This window comes from Cupressus sempervirens, chromosome 9, assembly GCF_028749045.1.
Source record: "Cupressus sempervirens isolate cs-2001-9-10 chromosome 9, ASM2874904v1, whole genome shotgun sequence".
NCBI classification, from domain to species: Eukaryota; Viridiplantae; Streptophyta; class Pinopsida; order Cupressales; family Cupressaceae; genus Cupressus; species Cupressus sempervirens.
In genome coordinates this window covers 684856166-684876922 of record NC_143126.1, presented here as the reverse complement: position 1 = coordinate 684876922, position 20757 = coordinate 684856166, and the positions used below count along the sequence as shown (strand labels likewise).

The 20757-nt window shown below is 37.3% G+C and overlaps 1 protein-coding gene across 1 annotated transcript in view; it reads left to right on the top strand.

The window, feature by feature from the left end:
* APC7 (tetratricopeptide repeat (TPR)-containing protein) overlaps window positions 1-20757 on the top strand; it is a 316090-nt gene that overhangs the window by 156000 nt on the left and 139333 nt on the right. Inside the window, exon 7 of the mRNA XM_089801665.1 lies at window positions 17726-17810. Within this exon, the coding sequence (XP_089657791.1) occupies window positions 17726-17810 (85 nt within the window). The remainder of the gene's footprint in view (window positions 1-17725; window positions 17811-20757) is intronic.

Below are 20757 nucleotides of genomic sequence, written 5' to 3'. Positions count from 1 at the left end.
TTGCAATTACAATTGACTAAAACTCCAACAACAAAAAATTTGGGTCTAAAAGTTTACTCTTCCTATTCCATTTCTAGGTGTGACCTTGTGTCATTAGTTTTCTCAATTAGATTAAATCAGATGTCTTCTTGTCTAATCTTTTGCATACAAATATCATTCCTCTCCTTTCAATTTGAAAGGAATCAAAATGCTTTCAGCACAAACCTTGTCTTCTTTGCAACAACAAATTTCTTCAATGACTCAATCCAAGCTCAACATTCCTACTTGTGACATTGCTTATCCTTTGTCTTCGGATATCATTCATGCTATTATATGTCAGTACATTGTGATTCTTTATCTTGAGACTTACAATGGTAAAGGTTATCCTTGGACCCATCTCAAAACCTTTTAAACATTGTGTACTAATTTCCCCCATGACCATAGGTTAATGGAAAAATTGTACACTAGAACCTTTAGAGACAAAGCCTTGCAATGACATTGTTCATTGCCTCCTTATTCTATTGATTCCTTGTGAAAGCTCGCTAATGCTTTTGTTCAACAATTTCAAAATATTATTGGTCACAAGATTTCCTTGACAAATTTGATGCATTGTAAACAAGTTACCAGAGACGTCAATGATTTAATTGGTAGAATTAAGGATTTACACACTCAGGTTTCTAATCCTGTTCTTGACATTGATGTTCATCATATTCTCATTCTTAATTTAGAAAATGACATTAGAGATAAGGTTCTACCATCCCAATGACTTTGGTTGATAAGAGTGATACTACATCCAACAATTTAAGAAACCCAAAACCTTCATTAAAATCAACAATTCATCCAACAAGTTGTTGAACAAGTGTCAACAAAATAAAAAGGTGTGGCTCCTTTGTCATCTATCTTTACATCCGCTCATAACTTCAATTAGCTTTCTAAATCTTTAATAATGAAATGTTGAAGTTATTTAATGCGAACGTGTTAACTCTTCCTTCTATCCAACCAATTGACACATCCAAACCTTTGCCCAAAAACTTTGGTCATAAAGCTTTTTTTCAATACCACTGTCAATGTGCTCATGATATTGAAAAGTATTTTTGTTGAGATCTATTATTGATGACTTTATTGATTCTAATGCACCTATTAATCAAACCTTGAAAATCTATACCAATTGTTTGCCATCTCATTCTACCAATAACGTAGAGTCTATCCAACCTTTGTCTTCCTCTTCTACTCAATTTGTTGACAATGATGATAAATGCCACGAAGTGAATAATCTTGTCAACCTTCTTGTAAAGTCAAACCCTACACTCAATTTGAGCTTTGCGTTACTTTTGATCCTATTGAGACAATTAATGGACATGATGGTCCTCTCTATATTGTCGCAAAGGTTAATGGCCTTCATTCTCGTGGTGCTTTTATTGATCCTACTTGTGTGGTGAATGTGATAATAGAAGAACATCTCTTTAGTAGACAATCACGGCATGATCTTTATGATAAGTTTGATGTTATGGTCAAAACTTGTAATAGTTTCCTTTACCCTTCTCATGGTTCTATTTCATTTTTCGTTGATGTTATGGCATAATACTTTCTAATTAATCAGAGATCAAAATGATCTATATATACAAAGAGGAGAGTCGAATAGAATAGAAACATTCTATTCTAGACTACACCTAAATATAATAAGATACAATAGGGAGCATTAAAAAGAAACATGAAGATTATTTTAATACCCCCCCTTAATGCTCAATCTATTTACTACACCAATAGATCCCCTGAATTTAACAAACTTGTCAGGACTAAGGGGTTTTGTGAAAATATCTGCTGGTTGCTCTGACGTAGGGACATAGAGTAACTGAATATATCCATCTTCTACTAATTGTTGGATGTAATGGCAATGGAGCTTTATGTGCTTGGTTCGTTCATGAAACACTGGGTTCTTGGTGAGTTTGAGTACTCCCTGATTGTTTGAAAACAAAGAAGTCGGACCTGCTTGAGGAATATGCATATTTGCAAGCATCTGACAGAGCCAAACTGCTTCACAAGCTGCCTTGACAGCTCCTCTATATTTTGCTCTGTAGAGGAGAGTGCATGTGCCTGTTGCTTCTTACTGGTCCAGGTAACTGCTGCAGATCCGGTATAGCTAGAGGTAGATTTCTTGACATCAATTGAGCCGGCCCAATCAGAATTGGTGGATCCACTGAGCTGAGGAGTAGTGCTCCTTGTGTAATGAAGACCATAATCTGAAGTACCATGTACATAGTGTAACACATGTTTCGCTGTAATCCAATGATTAGTCTTGGGGTTCGTCATGAACTGTGAGATGTAGCTACTTGCAAAACTGAGATCAGGTATAGTAGTAGTAAGGTAGATGAGACTACCTACTAGTTGCCTGAAGAGTGTTTCATCTACATAAGGATAATCAGATTGTGCGGACAATTTCAGACCAGTCTCCATAGGAGTGGAGGCAGGTTTGCAATCCTGCATTCAAAAGCTGTCAAGCAAATTTCTGGCATACTTGGACTGAGACAAAAAAAAATACTGTTGTTAGTCTGCCAAACCTCAATACCTAAACAATAATGAAGCAATCCGAGATTTGTCATATCAAAAGTTCTGCATAGATTCTGTTTGATTTCTGAAATCAAATGTTTGAACTCCCATTAATGATCAAATCATCGACATAGACAACAAGAAAAAGAATATCATTACCAGAGTGTTTAATATACAAATTATTGTCTGATGGGCTACGCTGAAATCCCCGAGCAACCGTGTACTGATCAATCTTGATATACCAAGCCCTATGGGCTTGTTTAAGACCATAGAAGGCCTTCTGGAGTCTACTTACTTTTGGTTTTGAACTGGCTACCTTGAAACCTGGGGACTGCATCATGTAGACTTCTTCCTGTAATTCATCATTGAGAAAAGCACTTCTCACATCCATTTGATGAACTTTCCAACCATACTGAGCTGCAATGGCAAGAAGAATGCAAATAGTGCTCATCTTGGTTGTCGGAGCAAAGGTCTCCTCATAGTCAATGCCTTCGCGCTGAGTGAATCCTCGAGCAACAAGTCTGGCTTTGTATTTTTCCAATGTACCATCTGCATTGTACTTGACCTTATAGACCCATTTACAGCTAATGGGTTTCTTCCCAGGAGGGTGATCTGAAATAAACCAGGTGTGATTCTTTTGAAGACTCTGAAGCTCAGCATCGATTGCCTGTTCCCATTTTGGAATTCCTTTGGCCTCTGCATATGTCTGGGGCTCAGGGATACTGTGGATATTGGCTATAAGAGCAATATTAACCGTGTTGTGCTGAATGCTCTTATTTCTGGAGGTTCTACCCTCAATGAGTTCGTCAGGACGAAGATCACTAATTCTTTGAGCCCACCATTTTGGCCGAAGAGTCGAGGAGCCAATATCAGATGCTGTCGGAATAGCTAGATGAGGGGCATGAGGAGGAGCAGTATTATCTGGGAGTGGCTGACGTGGTGTATCAGTTGCATCAAATGACTCATATAAAATAGAAGAACCCAAGTCAGAGATTGTTGAAGACTGAATCTTAGAATGCGGCAGGGAGGCAGAGAGTGAAAATGGTCCGAGTTCCTCATCAAACACAACATCACGACTAAAGATTAAACAGTCGGTATTTACATCAATCAGTCTATATGCCTTATGTATGTTACTGTATGCTGTAAACATGAGTTTTTTGGCTTTTGGAATCCAACTTAGTACGTTTGGCATCAGGAATCCATACATATGCTAGAGAGCCAAAAACTTTCAAATGGTTGATCCTAGGTTTGTGACCAGATCGGGCTTCCTCAGGAGTCTTATGGTTAACTACAAGGGTGGGTGACTGGTTAAGAAGGTAAACAACTGTGGATACTGCTTCTGCCCAATATTTTTTGGGAACATTTCTATGTTCTAGCATAGCCCTAGCCATTTTTGTGATGGTACGGTTTCGACGCTCTACAACACCGTTTTGCTGAGGGGTGTGAGGTGTGGTGAACTGACGTCTAATGCCATGAGTAGTACAGAAGGTAGAGAAAGCAAAAGAACATAATTCCCCCCCATTATCGGTCCTAAGAGTACAGATGGAGGAACTAGACTCTTTTTCTACTAGAGCTTTAAATTGCTGAAATACAGGAAAAACATTTGATTTTTGCTTAAGAAAATATACCCACATTTTGCGACTGAAATCATCCACAAAGAGTAAGAACTACCTGTTCCCAGTAACAGAAGGAGTATTCATAGGACGACATACATCAGCGTGGACCAGCTGGAGTACTTTAGATGCCCACCATGATTCGCCATCCTTAAATGGTGTCCTATGTTGTTTCCGTACTTGGCAAGCTCCGCAAACGCAATGGTTCTGGGTTTGGATATCAGGGGGGCCATGGACTAAATTATCCCGAGCAGGCTGTGCTAGATATTGAATGTTTAGGTGATCGTACCATTGATGCCAAAGGCTGCTGAGAGCAGATGATTTGGTGATGAAGGCACGCTCAAGGGAATCGCCTGAATCTACAAGCCTATAAATACCATGATCCTCAAGACTGACAGCAAGTGTAGTGTGAGAAGCATGATCAATAATCGAACACTTATTTCCACTAAAAACGACATCCAACTGAGGGGAGTGCTTTATAATCTGACTAACAGATAGAAGATTATCTTTCATGCCAGGAACATAACATACATTGAGGAACATAAGTCTTTTTCCTCTGGATTGAATCTGAACATTGTCCTTGCCAACAATATTGTATTCTTTGCCATCTCCAAAGATTACTGAGTCAGAATAGGGAGTGAATTCAACAAATCAATCACGCCTGTGAGTGAAATGTCGGGAGGCATCGGAATCTATGTACCAAGTAGAAGATTTCACATGATGTATATGTATGCTGGCCATAAAGGCATGGTAGATAGATTCTTTTTGCTCTGAGTGTTGGGCAGCAATGGCTTTCCTTTTAATTGACTCTGACTTTTGATGCTGTTGATACAGATGCTCATAATATGCGAATATCTCAAATGGCACAAACTTCAAGGTGAGAAAATGAAAGACCTAGAAAAATTGGAGAAATACACAAGCGAGAGCTCGAAAAACTCAGAAATAATATGCTGTCAGAATCTGGATCCGTTGGCTCGAAAATTGAGGCACAAAAATCGAGGCAACCACAATAATTTGATGAAGACCCATTTGAGATCTTGAAAAACCCACGAAGGATTTGAAAACAAAAATTTTTTCTGACCCCAAAAATTAGGGTTTCGAAATAAAACAGCCTTGGCTGAAAAAAGCTTGAAAGAACTCAAATTTCTTGATAATAATGGCGTATTTTTTTTGTAGGGAGAGTGCAAACAATGAAGAATGGGGAAAAAACGAATTGATCCTTGACCCTGCAATCGCGATTTTGCTGTCAAATGAGCTTGAAAATATACAAACACGAGCTACTTCAGACGCCTGTGATTTGGACACGATTTGCATAAAAAAATCGCGAGCTTTCCTAAGGATACAGGCACGGATTTTTGAGACCAGTAGGTTACAGAAAATATACGGACGCGAGCTGCGTTAGATGCGCATGATTGGTCCACGATTTGCAGAAACCCTAGTCTGGTTCTTGGTGAAATCTCAGAAATAATTTTGAAAAAACGTAACAAATAATTTCAATAGAAATTATTAATTTTTTCGAAAAAATTTGAATCACTGGCTCTGATACCATGTTACAAATGTAAATGGCAGAATACTCTTATGAATCAGAGATCAAAATGATTTATATATACAAAGGGGAGAGTCGAATAGAATAGAAACATTCTATTCTAGACTACACCTAAATATAATAAGATACAATAGTGAGTATTAAAAAGAAACATAAAGATTATTTTAATAACATTCACTGTAAGTCCAACTTTTGATCAATTTCAAATAAAATTTGGTCTTCCTTGGCTTATCTCCATGAAAGTTGTGGGCTCTCATATTCATAAATGTCTTAAATTTCCTCATAATGGATAAATTATGACTACTAATGATAGTGTTTTTAAGCTTTTAATGCATCAAGCCTCAGTTGACCTTGATTTCTTTTGGCTTTCTATGCCTTAACCAACCCAACCTCATAGATAATTGTTTTTGTTCATACCAAGCCTATGAAGTCCAAAATATTTGTAAGCTTAGTAAGCCTAAGGATGTTCCTTCTCCTTGCCCTAGACCTAGGGTTATTCATACACCATTTACACCTCCTATATATGCTTATGTTTCAGTTATATCTTATACACACTCTCTTGATGTCATCCCTTAACCTAGTGTGGTTCGATCCATTCTTCCTCCTCAAAAGGAAAGGGACTTGATGTTGATTGATCCTGAACCAAACTAATCGTTATTCTAGTGATCACCATCATAAACGTTGAGCTAGAGCTTGTCCACGTGCTTACATAAACTTTGGTCATAAAGCATTCTTTCAATACCACCGTCAATGGGGCCATGATATTGAAAACATTTTGTTGACAACTATTATTCATGACCTTATTTATTCTAATGCACCTATTAATCAAACTTTGAAAATCTATACCAATTGTTTGGCATCTCATTTTACCAATAGCGTAGAGTCTATTCATCCTTTGTCTTCCTCTTCTACTCAATTTGTTGACTATGATGATAAATGCCACGAAGTGAATAATGTTGTCAACCTTATTGTAACGTCAAACCCAACACTCAATTTGAGCTTCACGTTACTTTTGACCCTATTGAGACTATCAATGGACGTTATGGTCCTCTCTATATTGTCGCAAAGGTTAATGACCTTCATTCTTGTGGTGCTTTTATTGATCCTACTTGTGTGGTGAATGTCATAATAGAAGAACATTTCTTTAGTAGACAATCACAACATGATCTTTATGATAAGTTTGATGTTACGGTCGGAACTTATAATGGTTTCCTTTATCCTTCTCATGGTTCAATTTCATTTCTCATTGAAGTTGGTAATAAAGCTTTAGATGTTACATTCTCTGTAATTCCAACTTTTGATCAATTTCAAATAAAATTTGGTCTTCCTTGGTTTATCTCCATGAAAGTTGTGGCTTCTCATATACATAAATATCTTAAATTTCCCCATAATGGAGAAATTATGACTGCTAACGATAGTGTTTGTAAGCTTTTAATGCATTGAGACTTAGTTGACCTTGATTTCTTTTGGCTTTCTATGCCTTAACTAACCCAACCTCATAGAGATAAATTTTTTTGTTCATACCGAGTCTACAAAGTACAAAATATTTGTAGGCTTAGTAAGCCTAAGGATGTTCCTTCTCCTTGCCCTAGACCTAGGCTTATTCATACACCATTTACATGTCCTATATATGCTTATGTTCCAATTATATCTTATACACATTCTGTTGATGTCATCCCTTAACCTAGTGTGGTTCATTCCATTCTTCCTCCTCAAAAGGAAAAGGACTTGATGTTGATTGATCTTGAACCAAGCTAATCGTTATTCTGGTGACTGCCATCATAAACGTTGAGCTAGAGCCTATCCACGTGCTTACCAAAACACTACTTCACCTAAAACACCCACTCTTGCTTTGATTCACTTTGAACAACCTATGCTTGAACCAAAGGAGGAAGTGTAAAAAGATAAAATTGAACAAGCATATTCATACTAGCGATTCTGATGTTATGTACGAGCTTATTGATGTTAATCATAATTTGCTTGCTATGTATTTAGGGCAATTATTTATCATTCTGTTGATGTTAGTTTTTATACCACATAACATATTAGCAATTGAATATCTAATACGGAGTATCAAACACACAATTCCTCTCTTGAAAAGTTAATACTCATGGGACATGAGAAAAACTCCAATGTTCCTTGCACCTGTAGATACTAACTCAGTATATTGATGTGATTTGCTGGTAATCATTTAGGCGGCCTTATGCTAATTGTTGAGGATGACTTGGACTTTGGTGGGGTGATGGAGATGGTGATTCGATGTGAATGCTGGATGATGTTGGTGGGGAAAGTGATGGTGATGGAGGGTGAATGGTTCTTATGACTTACGCCTTTTTGACTTTCCTCTTCAAAATTCAAACTCCTAAACTACTTGCTATTCTACTTCTACTCCTATGAATGGAAGACTAGCAAATGCACTGGGATTGGATCTAATGAAAGCTAACCAACAGCTCCACCTCCATAGATGCAATGATTCAAAGGAAAATAAACTAGTTTACCACACAAGGCTTCCCAACAAGCTGTTAGGATGCTAGTGGTCTAGTATTGATCCCTATCAAACATCTTCTAATGCTACCATGCAACTATTCATCTACTTTACTCTTACTTAACAACTTGAAATGCAACTAACTTTAACAACTTAAAAAAATTTTTACTCTAACTATTTGGAAGTAGAAACCATCCAGTAATACCAAAGGCTCTTAATCACCATGCAACTCACAACAATGAGAAAGAAATAACGAATTTTGGCATTATCTTTGCAACAATTTTCTCCAACCATTACAAATGAGAGCAAATGGCCTTATATAGAGGCCAAAATGTACAATCGACGATAGAGATAAAGAGGCAAAACTGACGGTCTAGATTGAATCCTAGAAACCCTAATTAGGTTTGCCACCCCATCAGCCAATGAGAAGATGCCACCTCATCAACAGACAAATGAAAAAAGTGAAAAAGTGGCAACCAATGAGAAGACACCAAAATGGTGGCCAGTCAGAATCAAACACTAGTCCTACCCTAGAAGAAAGAGAAATTGCCACTTGGGCTTACATCTAATGATCTAATATAAATCTCCCGTTTTATTTTATTCTTTTAGCTAAGGCAATGAACTTAGCTAGCCTTTCATTGACTTCTTCCATGGGAGGACAAGGTGTATGCTTTATCTTGAGCTCAGTCGATTTCACCATGCTGTTTGCTGCTTGTAGTGTCTTCTCATGGTCCCTCTCATACTCCTTTGCGTATCCAATAAAGGCATTGCGGCAGGAAAGGGTGCGCAAATGTTTATTCTTGATAATAACCTTTCCTAACTCGTCCAATCTCGATCCAAGCCCTGTCTCATTGATGTCCTCTTCTCTGATATCTTCAAAATCAAGTATCGCCCCAATGTTGCTCATCATGGTTGAAGTGGAAGTGTCGACGCTTGGGTTGTGTTGTGCAACTGCATTCTGTATCTCCTCGAGTGTTCTCAATCTGGTAGTCAAGGCAACAAACCAAGGCTCTACCGTACTCAATCCTCCTTCATCAACCAACTTGGCCCTTTCCAAATATGTCTCTGGTAGCCCAATGAACGCCTGTAGCTTGGGAATAGCTAAATCCTTGATTGGAAGGAAATCCTTCCACCCCTCTTCAAATACTCTTAATTTATTTCTAACAATCACTAATGACTGGAATGTCGAGATAAAGGAAGGCAAGAAATTTCGCCCATCTTGGATTGTATCATGGATCCAATCCCTGACTTCATGAAGTTGAGTCGATATCTCTTCTAGGTTGCTCCTGCTGTCTTGAGGAAGGGTTGCTTGGTGCAGCTGTTGGATAGGTTGACAATCTCTCCAATATTTGTTCTCGACCTCCAACTTTATGATCCTTTTATTTGCCTTCCTCAACCTTTCCCTAATTGAAGCTATACCTTCTTGGATCTCCTCACATTGCATGTCATCTATGTTTCTTCCCAAGTTGTGCGCTTCTATTTCATATTCTTGAGCTGCAATCTCATCCAATGCCTTGTTGATTGTTGGTATAACAATCTGAACCTTTCGGTGACCATTATTGTTGCTCCTAATTACCTTTGCCACTGTCTTCGCCATTTGTTTTTGGTTCTTAGTATCACCCTTTTCTATTATTCCTTGGATGTCCTCAACTGTTCGGGTAGTTACTATCTCGCCTCTTGGCATAAGCATTTGCCTTAACCATAGTGGTGCGGTGCATCTCCCCAAATCTGGATTTGGTTCAACTAACAAAGCATCACCAACGGCCTCGAGCACTTGACTTATTTCCTCAATATCAACCAGTCCATCTTCTTCTCCACTAGTAACTGTCATGTCATCTTTTGTTGGTTTTCTGAGAGAGGAGAGTACTCGATGCTATTACTGTTGACTCTGAATCAGAGCTCACTTCTATCGTGGTCCTTTGTTCACTTGTGTTATCTTCTTGGCCTCTAGCCTCAATTATACTTTCCCTTGACGGTGTTGCGTGCTGTCTCTTTGCTGGAGGTTCCAGATGTTTTTTTTTTTTTCAACCTCCAAAGCTCTCTTCTTGCTCCTAATTGTTTCTTGTTGTTTGGCTACTTCCCTCACCTTTCCGTTCGACTGATTCTGTTGGACCCTCTTTTGGCTTAATCTTCTCATAAGTAAGGGGTATGCTTTGACTTTGTAGTTTCCTTAAGTTTTCATTATACCATGACTCGGTATGCAAATCTACTATCCTTGTGACTACTTCCAAGGAAGGATCCTGGTGATCATCCCAATCTACTGGATTCAACTATGTTCCTTCTATTGTATCATAATCTTCTCTCACCACATCTCCATTATCTTCCAATTAATCGGGAATATCAAGGCCTCTCCATTTGATATCTCTCATCATGTTTACTGACAATTTTGAGAAAGCTAGCTTTCTCACATGAAAGTCATCCTTGGCATTGGCCCAAAAGTCTTCTATAGTGGGAACATGTTAAATACATTTCCATGAGATACCTTGATAAGACCATTGGGATCGAATCCTTGCGGTGCTCTATACCATCCTAGATGATACCATTCCAATTCCTTCTCTGCAACTACAAAGGCGACATGACTGGGGCAACTATCATTGCCAATTTCAAATGATAAGGTAATCCCTGTCTTACCTTCGAGTCTCATAGTTGTCATAATGCTCAAGTTGCCTAGCCAATTCCATCAAAACTACCTTGTTGGGTGGGTATCTTGGAAGCCTCTTGGGACAAACTGTACTTCTTGCTACTCTGATGTGGGTGAATTGCAGAAGCTGGATGAACCAACTACCATATTTCTTTATCATTGCTTCTACTTGCGATGAAAGTCTCTTAGCAGGTGTCCCTTGTAATACCCTTACTGTCTTCATGGCAAAGGCGTCAGAAAACATTTTGTAATTTTTGTTGTTGTGCAAATGAAGCTATGGATAACATTCTTGCACCAAATATTGCCCCAACCCGTTGCCAATTTCTTCTAAGGCCTTAAGTCCCAAACTTTTATACAATCTAGCAATTAAGTAAAAACAAATAGGATCCCATGTAGAATTGCTTTTGGTTTTGTATGGTTCTAAATTGCAACTCTAGATTCTCGCTTATGATCCTAGCCCAATCAAATCTTCTTTTTCCATTTTCAATTTCATCAATAAAGAAGTACATCCACTTTTCGAATTGCATACCTTGAGCTAGGCCCATGATCCGGTTGAGGAGCACAATGAGATCGCCATATTTTGATTTGAATCTGCCACTATGAGCCTCGATGATCCGGTTACCCCTTTCTTTCCCTTGTGTAGCCAATTCTGTTTTAGATGCATGAAATCAGCCTGCTGGTTATCCTGAAATGACTTGGCCGCCTGATCCATCGTCACCACTGTGATGTTCTTGTACTGGGTAATGTTAAATGCTTCTTTGATTGCTTGTTCGCCAATGTTGGCCAACACCCTCTTCTCTTCATCAAAAATGATGGATTTATTGATCAGATCAAATCTGGATGCGTACTCCATAACCAATTCTGGACAAGGCAAGGTAGGAGGAAAAGCTACTGCGTGTACAATCCCACTTCCGTATATCTTCTTTGCCATGGGGGATTGTCCTTCCTTTTGTCTGTACCTTACTTGTATCATATTTATTGTACCGACATTGGTATCGGTTATTCACTTCATTTTTTAGAAGAAAGTTGTTTTGGGCATCATATCCTCTTTGTCTTTCTTAGTGTTTGTTCCCTTAGGTTCTTGTTTGCACTAACATCTACCATCCTAAACACTTATTTTTGCCTCTTCGTTCTAAGTGATATGGACTACCCTTATTGATCTCCAACCTTCTTTCTAGAGAAATGATTTATTCTTATTAAAAAATTAAAATTGCATAGCAAAATCAATTTATATTAAATTGCAAAAATTAGCATTACATGGATTAAATCTACCTTGAAGATTTTAAAATAAGGGTAGTCCATATCACCTCAAATATACGATGGCATACATTTTGCTTTGTGTTTCACATTTGCACCTAAAATTTTGTAATGCATTGCAAAAAGAAAGGGTAGGAATTTTGTGATGGCATACATTTTGCTTTGTGTTTCACATTTGCACACACATATACAATGATTTGAGGTAGTCTCTTTCAAATGACCAAGGAGAAGATGTTTTCGTTGTGTTTATCCTTTTCATTGGTCCCTATAATAGGGACTCCCCTTTTCTTAAGGATTGATCCTTCTTGTTTTTAATCCTAAGGATAGAATGTTTTCCTTAGGCCTGATCGCTTTTTTTATTTGCAAGGAGGCAATGCTTTCTTTAGGCCTGATCGCTTTTTTTGATCCCTTCAGAAACAATGCTTTCCTTAGGTGTGATCATTCCTTTGTCAAATCCTTTAATGGAGACAATACTTTCCTTATGGATTGATCCGTTTTGATGGATTAACTAGCATGCCAGAATTTGCTAGACCTTCAATGCCATCTTTAATAGAGTATCCTTTTGATTGATCCATAGTAAGACAATCTCTTACTAGGCTAGTGATCACACTCCTCTCTCTTTCGAGTAATCTCTCTCTAATCTTGGCGATGAAGCCTTGAGTCACTTGTGGGCTTGATGCTTCTTTGTCTCCTTGACCTTGTTAAGATCTCTCTTTTTGCATTGATCTACTCACCGCGAGTATGAGCTTTTCTTATAGTCTCGCCAAAGTGGGAGCTAAATGTAACATCTTAAAAAGTTAGCACCCATTATTAGATGCTCTAGGACCTATTAGATCCCATTTTAGTGATTTTGAGGTCCGAATGTCCATTATGCTTAATTGCAACAACTTGTATTTTCTCACTACGCTCTTTTTTCGCTATCCCCTACATCCCCATAAGTTTTGGACCTAGTTTACTTGGAACAAGTTGCAAATGATGACTTGTCCTTCAGGGTTTAGGCCCATATTTTACCTGGGGCCTAATAAAGGGGTTTTCTTTCGAGATTTTTATTTGTGGTCAGCCTTGATCAAATTTGAATTTCAAAATGGAGGGAGTTTAGTATAGAATAACATCCTCTCCCCTCATTTCCCATAACATTAAATCATAATCAATTGCAAGCTACTAATCAAGCAGTCGAGTAATCAAGTTGTGCAATTGTTGATTTAGATTGAAGATTTGAGGATAAGCATCGAATTTAGAAGTTCCAAGTCTCCATTTGTTTAAGATCCATCAAATAAAGGACAATCTTCTGCAATTAATGCAATTTTCTATCCCATGATGGCTAAGTACAGGAATTTTGAATCAAGCAAGAAAATTCATGCATCCATTCTTCTGTCTCTGTTCTTCACATGTGGTTATTAAACATATCTAGGCAATTATAGATCTATGCATTAGCAAAGACATCCTTGATTCTACATCTCATTCCAAGGTCAACTATTTAGTTCTCAAGCACATTCAAGCATCTTCATAGATTTGAGTGATTACTACATTTGTTAATGAGGGTTTCATACAAGGTAATATTTATCACATCTCAAGGTTGATTACTAAACATGGATTTGAAAAAGGTAAATCCCTTTTCACAGCCTTTTCCCCTATTTTTCTGTGCAGGAATAGGTTGCAGAGTTGCGATTTCAAATCTATGCAATATAGTTGCAATTATTGGATTTAGGAAAGTTTCTTTAGAAAATGTCTAGTCTTCATTTAGGAACGTTTCTTTAGAAATCGTCTAGTACAGGTTGCCATTGGCAACTGTGCCCTAAAAGTTGACTTGTACCCAAAAAGTTCATTTGTTCCTACCAATTTTTAGTGGAATTTTAGGAGCCGGAAGTTAGAGATCCTTGTTTGCTAGGTTTGTTGTTGCAACTGCTTCTGAGGCTCTGACTACTAGTAAATTCAGATTCAAAGTACATTTTCTCCATTTCACTTCCAATTGCACTAAGGCAGGGGTCTCACGGGAGGGGCTATGACTCTATTTTTGAGGGACATGAGGTCCCATGAAGTCCCTTGTAATGACCCTGCTCAAATCTGATCCCAAAATGTTGATAAAGGTTCAAGAAAACACTTTGCATACAAGGGTCATATGACTGATATAAAACTTGAGTATGCTTTTATGGCTCTTTCCTTCACTTAGCATCAATAAGAATGCTTGCAAGAAGACTCTGAATTGACTAAACAATGACCTAACATGAATGTGCAACTTATTTTGACAATATTCAATGCAAATATGTGACTGAAACTACTTGCAATATGCAGCTACAGCAACTAGTAGGTTTGACAAACACTTGGGATGCATAATTATAACATTATTTATGCCAAAAAAGAGAACCTACAGCCAATTGACATTTTGTCAAACAATTGGCAAGCAAACTAATAAGCTGATCATGAATGATAAATACATATTCAATTACACTATATTAGACCAACAACTTATGTCTCTTTTATTGCACATAAAATGTCAACTACAATGCTAGTATGAAATGGCTAAGACTCTTGGCTTACATCCGCATGAATAATGCTTAAATCTGTTACAACATTTCACCTATAGCTTTACCTCCTAATATGCATCTAAATGATAAGAACAATGCATGTAATATCCAAAGGAACCTAATTGTAGATGGCTGTAATAATTTTCTCCAATGCTGCCTTTCTGCTTTGCTTTTTCTGTTCTGCTTTTTCACTTGTTTTTTCGGATCTGTTTTTTCGCTTTGTTTTTTCGAATTGTTTTTTTGGACTGCTTTTTTCGGATCTGTTTTTTTTGATTGTTTTTTTGGATCTGCTTTTTCGCTTAGCTTTTTCGAACTATTTTTTCAGATCTGCTTTTTCGAACTACTTTTTCGGACCTGCTTTTTCGGACTGCTTTTTCAAACTGTTTTTTTCGGATTTGCTTTTTCAAATCTGCTTCCAAAAACTCAAACCCTCAGGTAGTCTGAGTATACAAATTAAGCTCAACTTGAAATGGCTGAATACCACTTCCAAAGTGCAACCCTTCAGAAGGTCTTTCACTTCCTCAGTTATGCAATCTCTTGAGAGGTATCGTTCTCAAGGATTATGTTGAATATTTGCAAACCTGGATGGGGCCACAAATGCTCAAAGAGAATGGTAGTAGAATCATCAATTCTTGTTTGTCCAAATGAGAGGCCAAGCCGTCTATTTATTTACTTTTCTAAGAAGTTACTAAGAACTTGAAGCATCATTTTCTAAGAAGTTACTAAGAACTTCTAGAAACATCCATTATAAAATCCCATTATAATGCATGTTTATAATAAAATAACTTTATAAAATAAAAACTGCAACTCAACTTAGAATTATAACATGTAGGCCCAATATAAGAAGTAATGATAAAATATAAATAATATCTCCAAGAGCATAATAAACCATCCAATCTCGAAATAAATGTCAGAATGACTCTCTCATCACAACCACCCGTCTACGAGAATCCGTGATAGACTAATCCAGCATGCAAAACGATGCCAACCAAAACGGGGACATTACATCCCTCCTTTTTAGGCTTCTAAATTTTAGCCGGTGAAAATGGGGTGGGGCTAAAAATAATCCCACCAACATAGGAAATTTTTTAGCAACATGTCAAAGTTTGTAGATTTTATTCCCACTAAACTAAAAATGTTAAAAATTGAAATATTTTTTCTTTTAAAAATATTTCATCAATTACACCTTGAATTTAGCAGGTCAATCCATTAAGATGAAATACAATATAAAATTTTGTGGGCCCTATTATGTTTAAGTATTTTTAAAAAAATTTAGTGGCCACAACTCTGTATTTAAGGAAGGCCCCGTCCATGTGAATCCAACCTTATTCTCCATTCTTTTCTCTTATAGTTTATTTTATTATATTCGTTAGGGAAAAACAAAACCCTACATCGGCATTAGATCTTACATTGGGACCACCCTCCTTTTGGTTGTGCTAATCAGATTTGCTTTTTTGGTGGTTTTGTATTCCAATTTATGTAGGAAATGGGAAGTAATTTACATCATAGCATTACATCTCATTTCCCACCATGCACAAGTACAAACAATTTCGACAATTCAGCAATTCCAAATTAATTGCAAAGGATAAAGAAAAATCTTGAAGATGAAGCAATTTTGGAATATAGGTCATCATGATGAACTAAGGGCTTGATATTGTTGAGTACCAAGAGATACCTTGTCTTAAGGAATGGGTAAAGTATACAAGATAAACATGTTGAGGTGGCACCCATTCACTTTCAACCACTGAAAAAATTATAATTTCACATGTCCTAGAGCATCCAATCAAATTATCAGAAGTGTACATGTGGAGGGCATCTAATGTCTTCACCTAACCAATTTTCTCATTATTGTATAAAAGCAACATTATTTTGTCATGGGCCCACAACTTGCTGCTTCAATGTAATTGGATAAGTACTTAAGGCTTGTCGTTGGTAGTTACATTAGGGTTGCTTTGGCTTGACAATTGATTTCAAATCATTCCTGACCATTCATTATAATTGATCTTCCTATAACAGGCAGTAGCTTCTCATTTTAATTGAGCTACCAAAGTAATTGCAGATCCATTGCTGGTTTTCATGGTAATACTTGTGAAAATTTTGGAGTATTGCATGGTTTTTATGTTTCATCACTTAGAGTACAATCTCATTTATGTTGAACAGAAGTAGATAAGAAAAAGACATTGTTGTTGTGAAGCGAGTGTCCATATTTTTTGATATTTGTCGATTGCAAGTATCAGAGAAAATTTAGTTTCGTACTTATTGCAAGCATCTAATTTCAATTGGAAATGTCCATTTGGGTTGCACCTTCTTTAGGTATTTGAATGAGTATTGACAATATGAAAATCATCTCTCATCACTAGAATAAAGCACCCTCCTTCATGTAGTTGATTTGGCGAAGCAAGGACTGATTAGATCCTGACCTCACCATCAACACTGTCTTGCGTATTGTTAGATCATTTGCATTTGCAAACTTCATATCCGTTGAATGAATAGCGTAAGTTCCCACATGGTTACCAACAAGTCACACCATAAAACTAAGTTGTGTCTAACAAGAATAGGAACCTTGGAGTTGCGTCTATGATCTTTCTTTGCAATCTTTGGGCTACATGGTGTCTTTGTTCAAGAGGATTTTATATTTGGTGTTTTATGTTGAAATATTAAGTGCTTCGTCCTGCATGTTGGAGCGGTTACAAAACTCACATCAGCAGGTTCAACCTCGACGTAGATACAAGGGTTTGAAGAGAAAACCTAGTAATAGTACTTTTTTGTTCTCAAAAAATTGTGTCATTGCTATTCAGTATTCTGTGAAAGAGCTGTGTTAGACATCACTTTTTTTATTTGCTTTGTCACAATACGGGCTTTGATTGTAAGAAGAATCATTGTTCAGCTGTATGTGGCACAAGATTGGTTATTGGTTTGGTTGAGCTTTAAACTGTGAAGGTGCAAACATTCCTAATTTATTTTGAACAAACTTCAAATGCTGAATTTGTTTTCTATTTATTGTTTTAGAATAGACTGATATACCATTTTTAGTATACCTGCTTTAGTTGTTGCAATTTATTTGGAACATCTTACTTTTTATGAAGGGGCTGATCCTTCAGATTTTAATGGTGTGTTTTGTTTGTGTTGCAGGCAGTGCCCTTATACTCTAGAAGCAATTGTAGCCCTAGCTGATATGGGAGTAGCTTTGAAGGAAATCCAGTCTGTTTTGCCCCAGGTTTTGTTTGATGCAGCTCCGCTTTTTCTATGGATAATCTAGAAATATTAGAAAATAAATTCGTAGAAGTTGATTATCTATTTTACACCAAAATTTCACATTACTGATGCTTATTGTCAATCTTGTAATGTACATTGTAATATAATATAAAGGGTATTTTCTAGTTTTTGTCCCTTTTGAAACACAACTTCTATAGAAAGAGTCAAATATATAAAGGGGACATTAACATTGTAGTGTCCCCTCTCTTAATCTTCTAAAGCTCATGGGACTATTTACTCATAACCTCAATTTCCAAGAGTCTTGTTCTTGCTGCTTTAAATATATTTTTTTGTTTTTGCTAACTTTTTTAGAAGCATGACGATATTCTTAATGTTCAAATTAATATCCCAATGTCAATACAATGATCTAGGGTTTGCAGCTATTATTCCTTATATCTTAAGCCTTGCCAAGCTTCACTGATATGGGTTTGGATTTATGTTAGATATTAATCAATAAGAAAAAATTCGAAAGATGTATAATATTGATATTATTTACTGCTCATGTATGAATCACTATGACATCTTCTTGGTGAATCTTGATTTGAGGTCTGTAAAGGCTCCTTATATTCTGATTACGAGTCTTCACAAGGTCACTGTGATTTTTACATCCAATCAGTTATCTCCTTCTGATCAAGTTTGGGAACTTGATTCTATATAATTCTTTCTCTAAACTGATACATGCAGTTGTTTTATTTTCTTTTTGTTATGCCCCCCTCTGATGTATTTCCCTGTGTCCCCTTATACCTTCCTGCCTAGAAGGATTGCAGCTGGTGAAATGGCATATATCTTCGAAATTACATCTCTTCATAACTCAACTAATTGTATCTTTTCGCACGTATCTCAAATTGCTAATTCAGTCGTTTCATACTCATTCATTAGGCTACTTTGTGCTAATTATTGTCATTAAGTATATAATTCATTTTTTAGCTCATTCGATGCCAACTGTTAATTGGTTTTGTTATTATGAGTTTATTGATTTTATTATATGGTTGTTATCAATAATTATGGTTGCTAACTGTAATGGTGAATTGTGAACTCACGTTTTTGTGGATCATTCTCATTACCATTCTTAATCAATGCTTAATATCTAGAGTCATCTTGTAGTTATTAATGTCTGGTTGTAGTTTTCCCTTCATGTGTTGGTGAACAAACCCTATATACTCAGAGGAAGGGAGCCGTAATAAACAACCAAAATATGCCATGATGGTGTATAAGTTGTAGATCTGCATAAGACTATTCACCATGAATGGTCGCTTGAAGACTTATAAATTCTTATCACTAGTCTATGTAGTTGTTATCCATATCCTTGTTTTGTGATCAGAGTTTCTGGTCTGAATGTTCTTTTCATATCCCTTGATTAGTATAGGCTTATTCCACTAACTCATCATTGATATTAATTGCTGCCCTCTTGGTTTATGATTTGAATTATCAATGTTTACCGCCTAGGATAAACTAGTTTGCTGCATGCTATTATATTATTAAAGTATAACAGAGAAAGTAAATGCAATTGAATACTAGGCAACCATCATGTATTTCATTACTGCTTTTCAAGTACATCAATCACATCTGATTTAATATTTCTTGTTCTCGTCCATGGAGAGTGTACATATACCATCTGACGGCATGTGTTTCAAGACATGATGACTTATCCTGCGCTTACTAACGACTCCCTAACTAGTTAGTTAATCATTCTTGACAAGTACAATTGTGTTGACAACATCATCCCCTCCAAAAAGAAAGTCGTCTCCAACGCCTGACAACAAAATGGAGACAATGTTTGACCAGTATATGCATCAAAAAAAAAAAAAAAAAACTATGGAGGAGCCTGAGGGAGCATCCTTGAAGATGCTGGTTGTGATGTTGTCTAAGAAGCCAGATGCACTTTCAACTCATAAACCTTACGAGTCCTTGTCTTCATGTCCCTATCTACCTCCATTTATTTTTCTTGCACTATCTTCACCATAAGAGCAACCTCCACAAGTTCTATCTCCTTAGTCTCTGACTCCTTGGTCACCTGGGCCAACTTGGTCTACAATAGGCTCTTGGCCATCCTCTCCTCAAATTGTTGTTGACACAAAGCCTTCTCCTTCCTAGTGTTCTCCATCTAAGCTACTAACTTTTCTCTCTTCGTCGCCCAGGTCATCTGCTAGCTAACCAACTCCTACCTCTAGTGAGCTAAATCCCCCTCAACAACTACTAATCAGGTAGCTATTTCTTTCCAAGCTGTCTATGCTACCACTCGATTTGTCTCCCCTTGCTATAGAGTATAGGATGTCTATGTAGACCTGCACTATCTCTCAGCTGAGGGCCTACACTTGGCTCTTAACTATTGGCTCGTGAACAACCCAGTCCTGCAACATGTCTGGAGTCTCCATGGCTGGTCATCCACAAGCCTCAAAACAAGTCGCAAAGACTATGGAACAACCAACTCTTATGAATGCCAATACTTGCTCTAACTCTTGGACAACCCCTTACAAAGCCCATGCCTGTGCAGTGATCACCATTTGGCGACCTTGGGCTACCATATCTGCAAGGTATGTCTCCACATCTGCGCCGAGTAAGTTCCTCAATGGCTTTGAAGATGTCTGGAATTGCCCATGTTAAACCAATAATGAAGGCTCGATGGTCTCCTCTAAGGCCTGAGAAGACTCCAATGCTAGGAATCTCTCATCCCTCCCGACCTTGATTGTATGATGATATCCATCCCCCTCTTTGTTAGCTACTGCAATTATGACGACTACTATATGCTCTCCTCGCACAAGTGACTTTGTACGGTTCAAATGCACAACCTGCAGAGAAGGTGCATCACTTGCAGGTGAAAGGTTGGCAGCTCTAACAGTTGTGATTGGTGTCAGATTGAAAAATTGGTTGAGCCAAGTAGTCATACTCTTGATCGAAGGGGTCTGGCT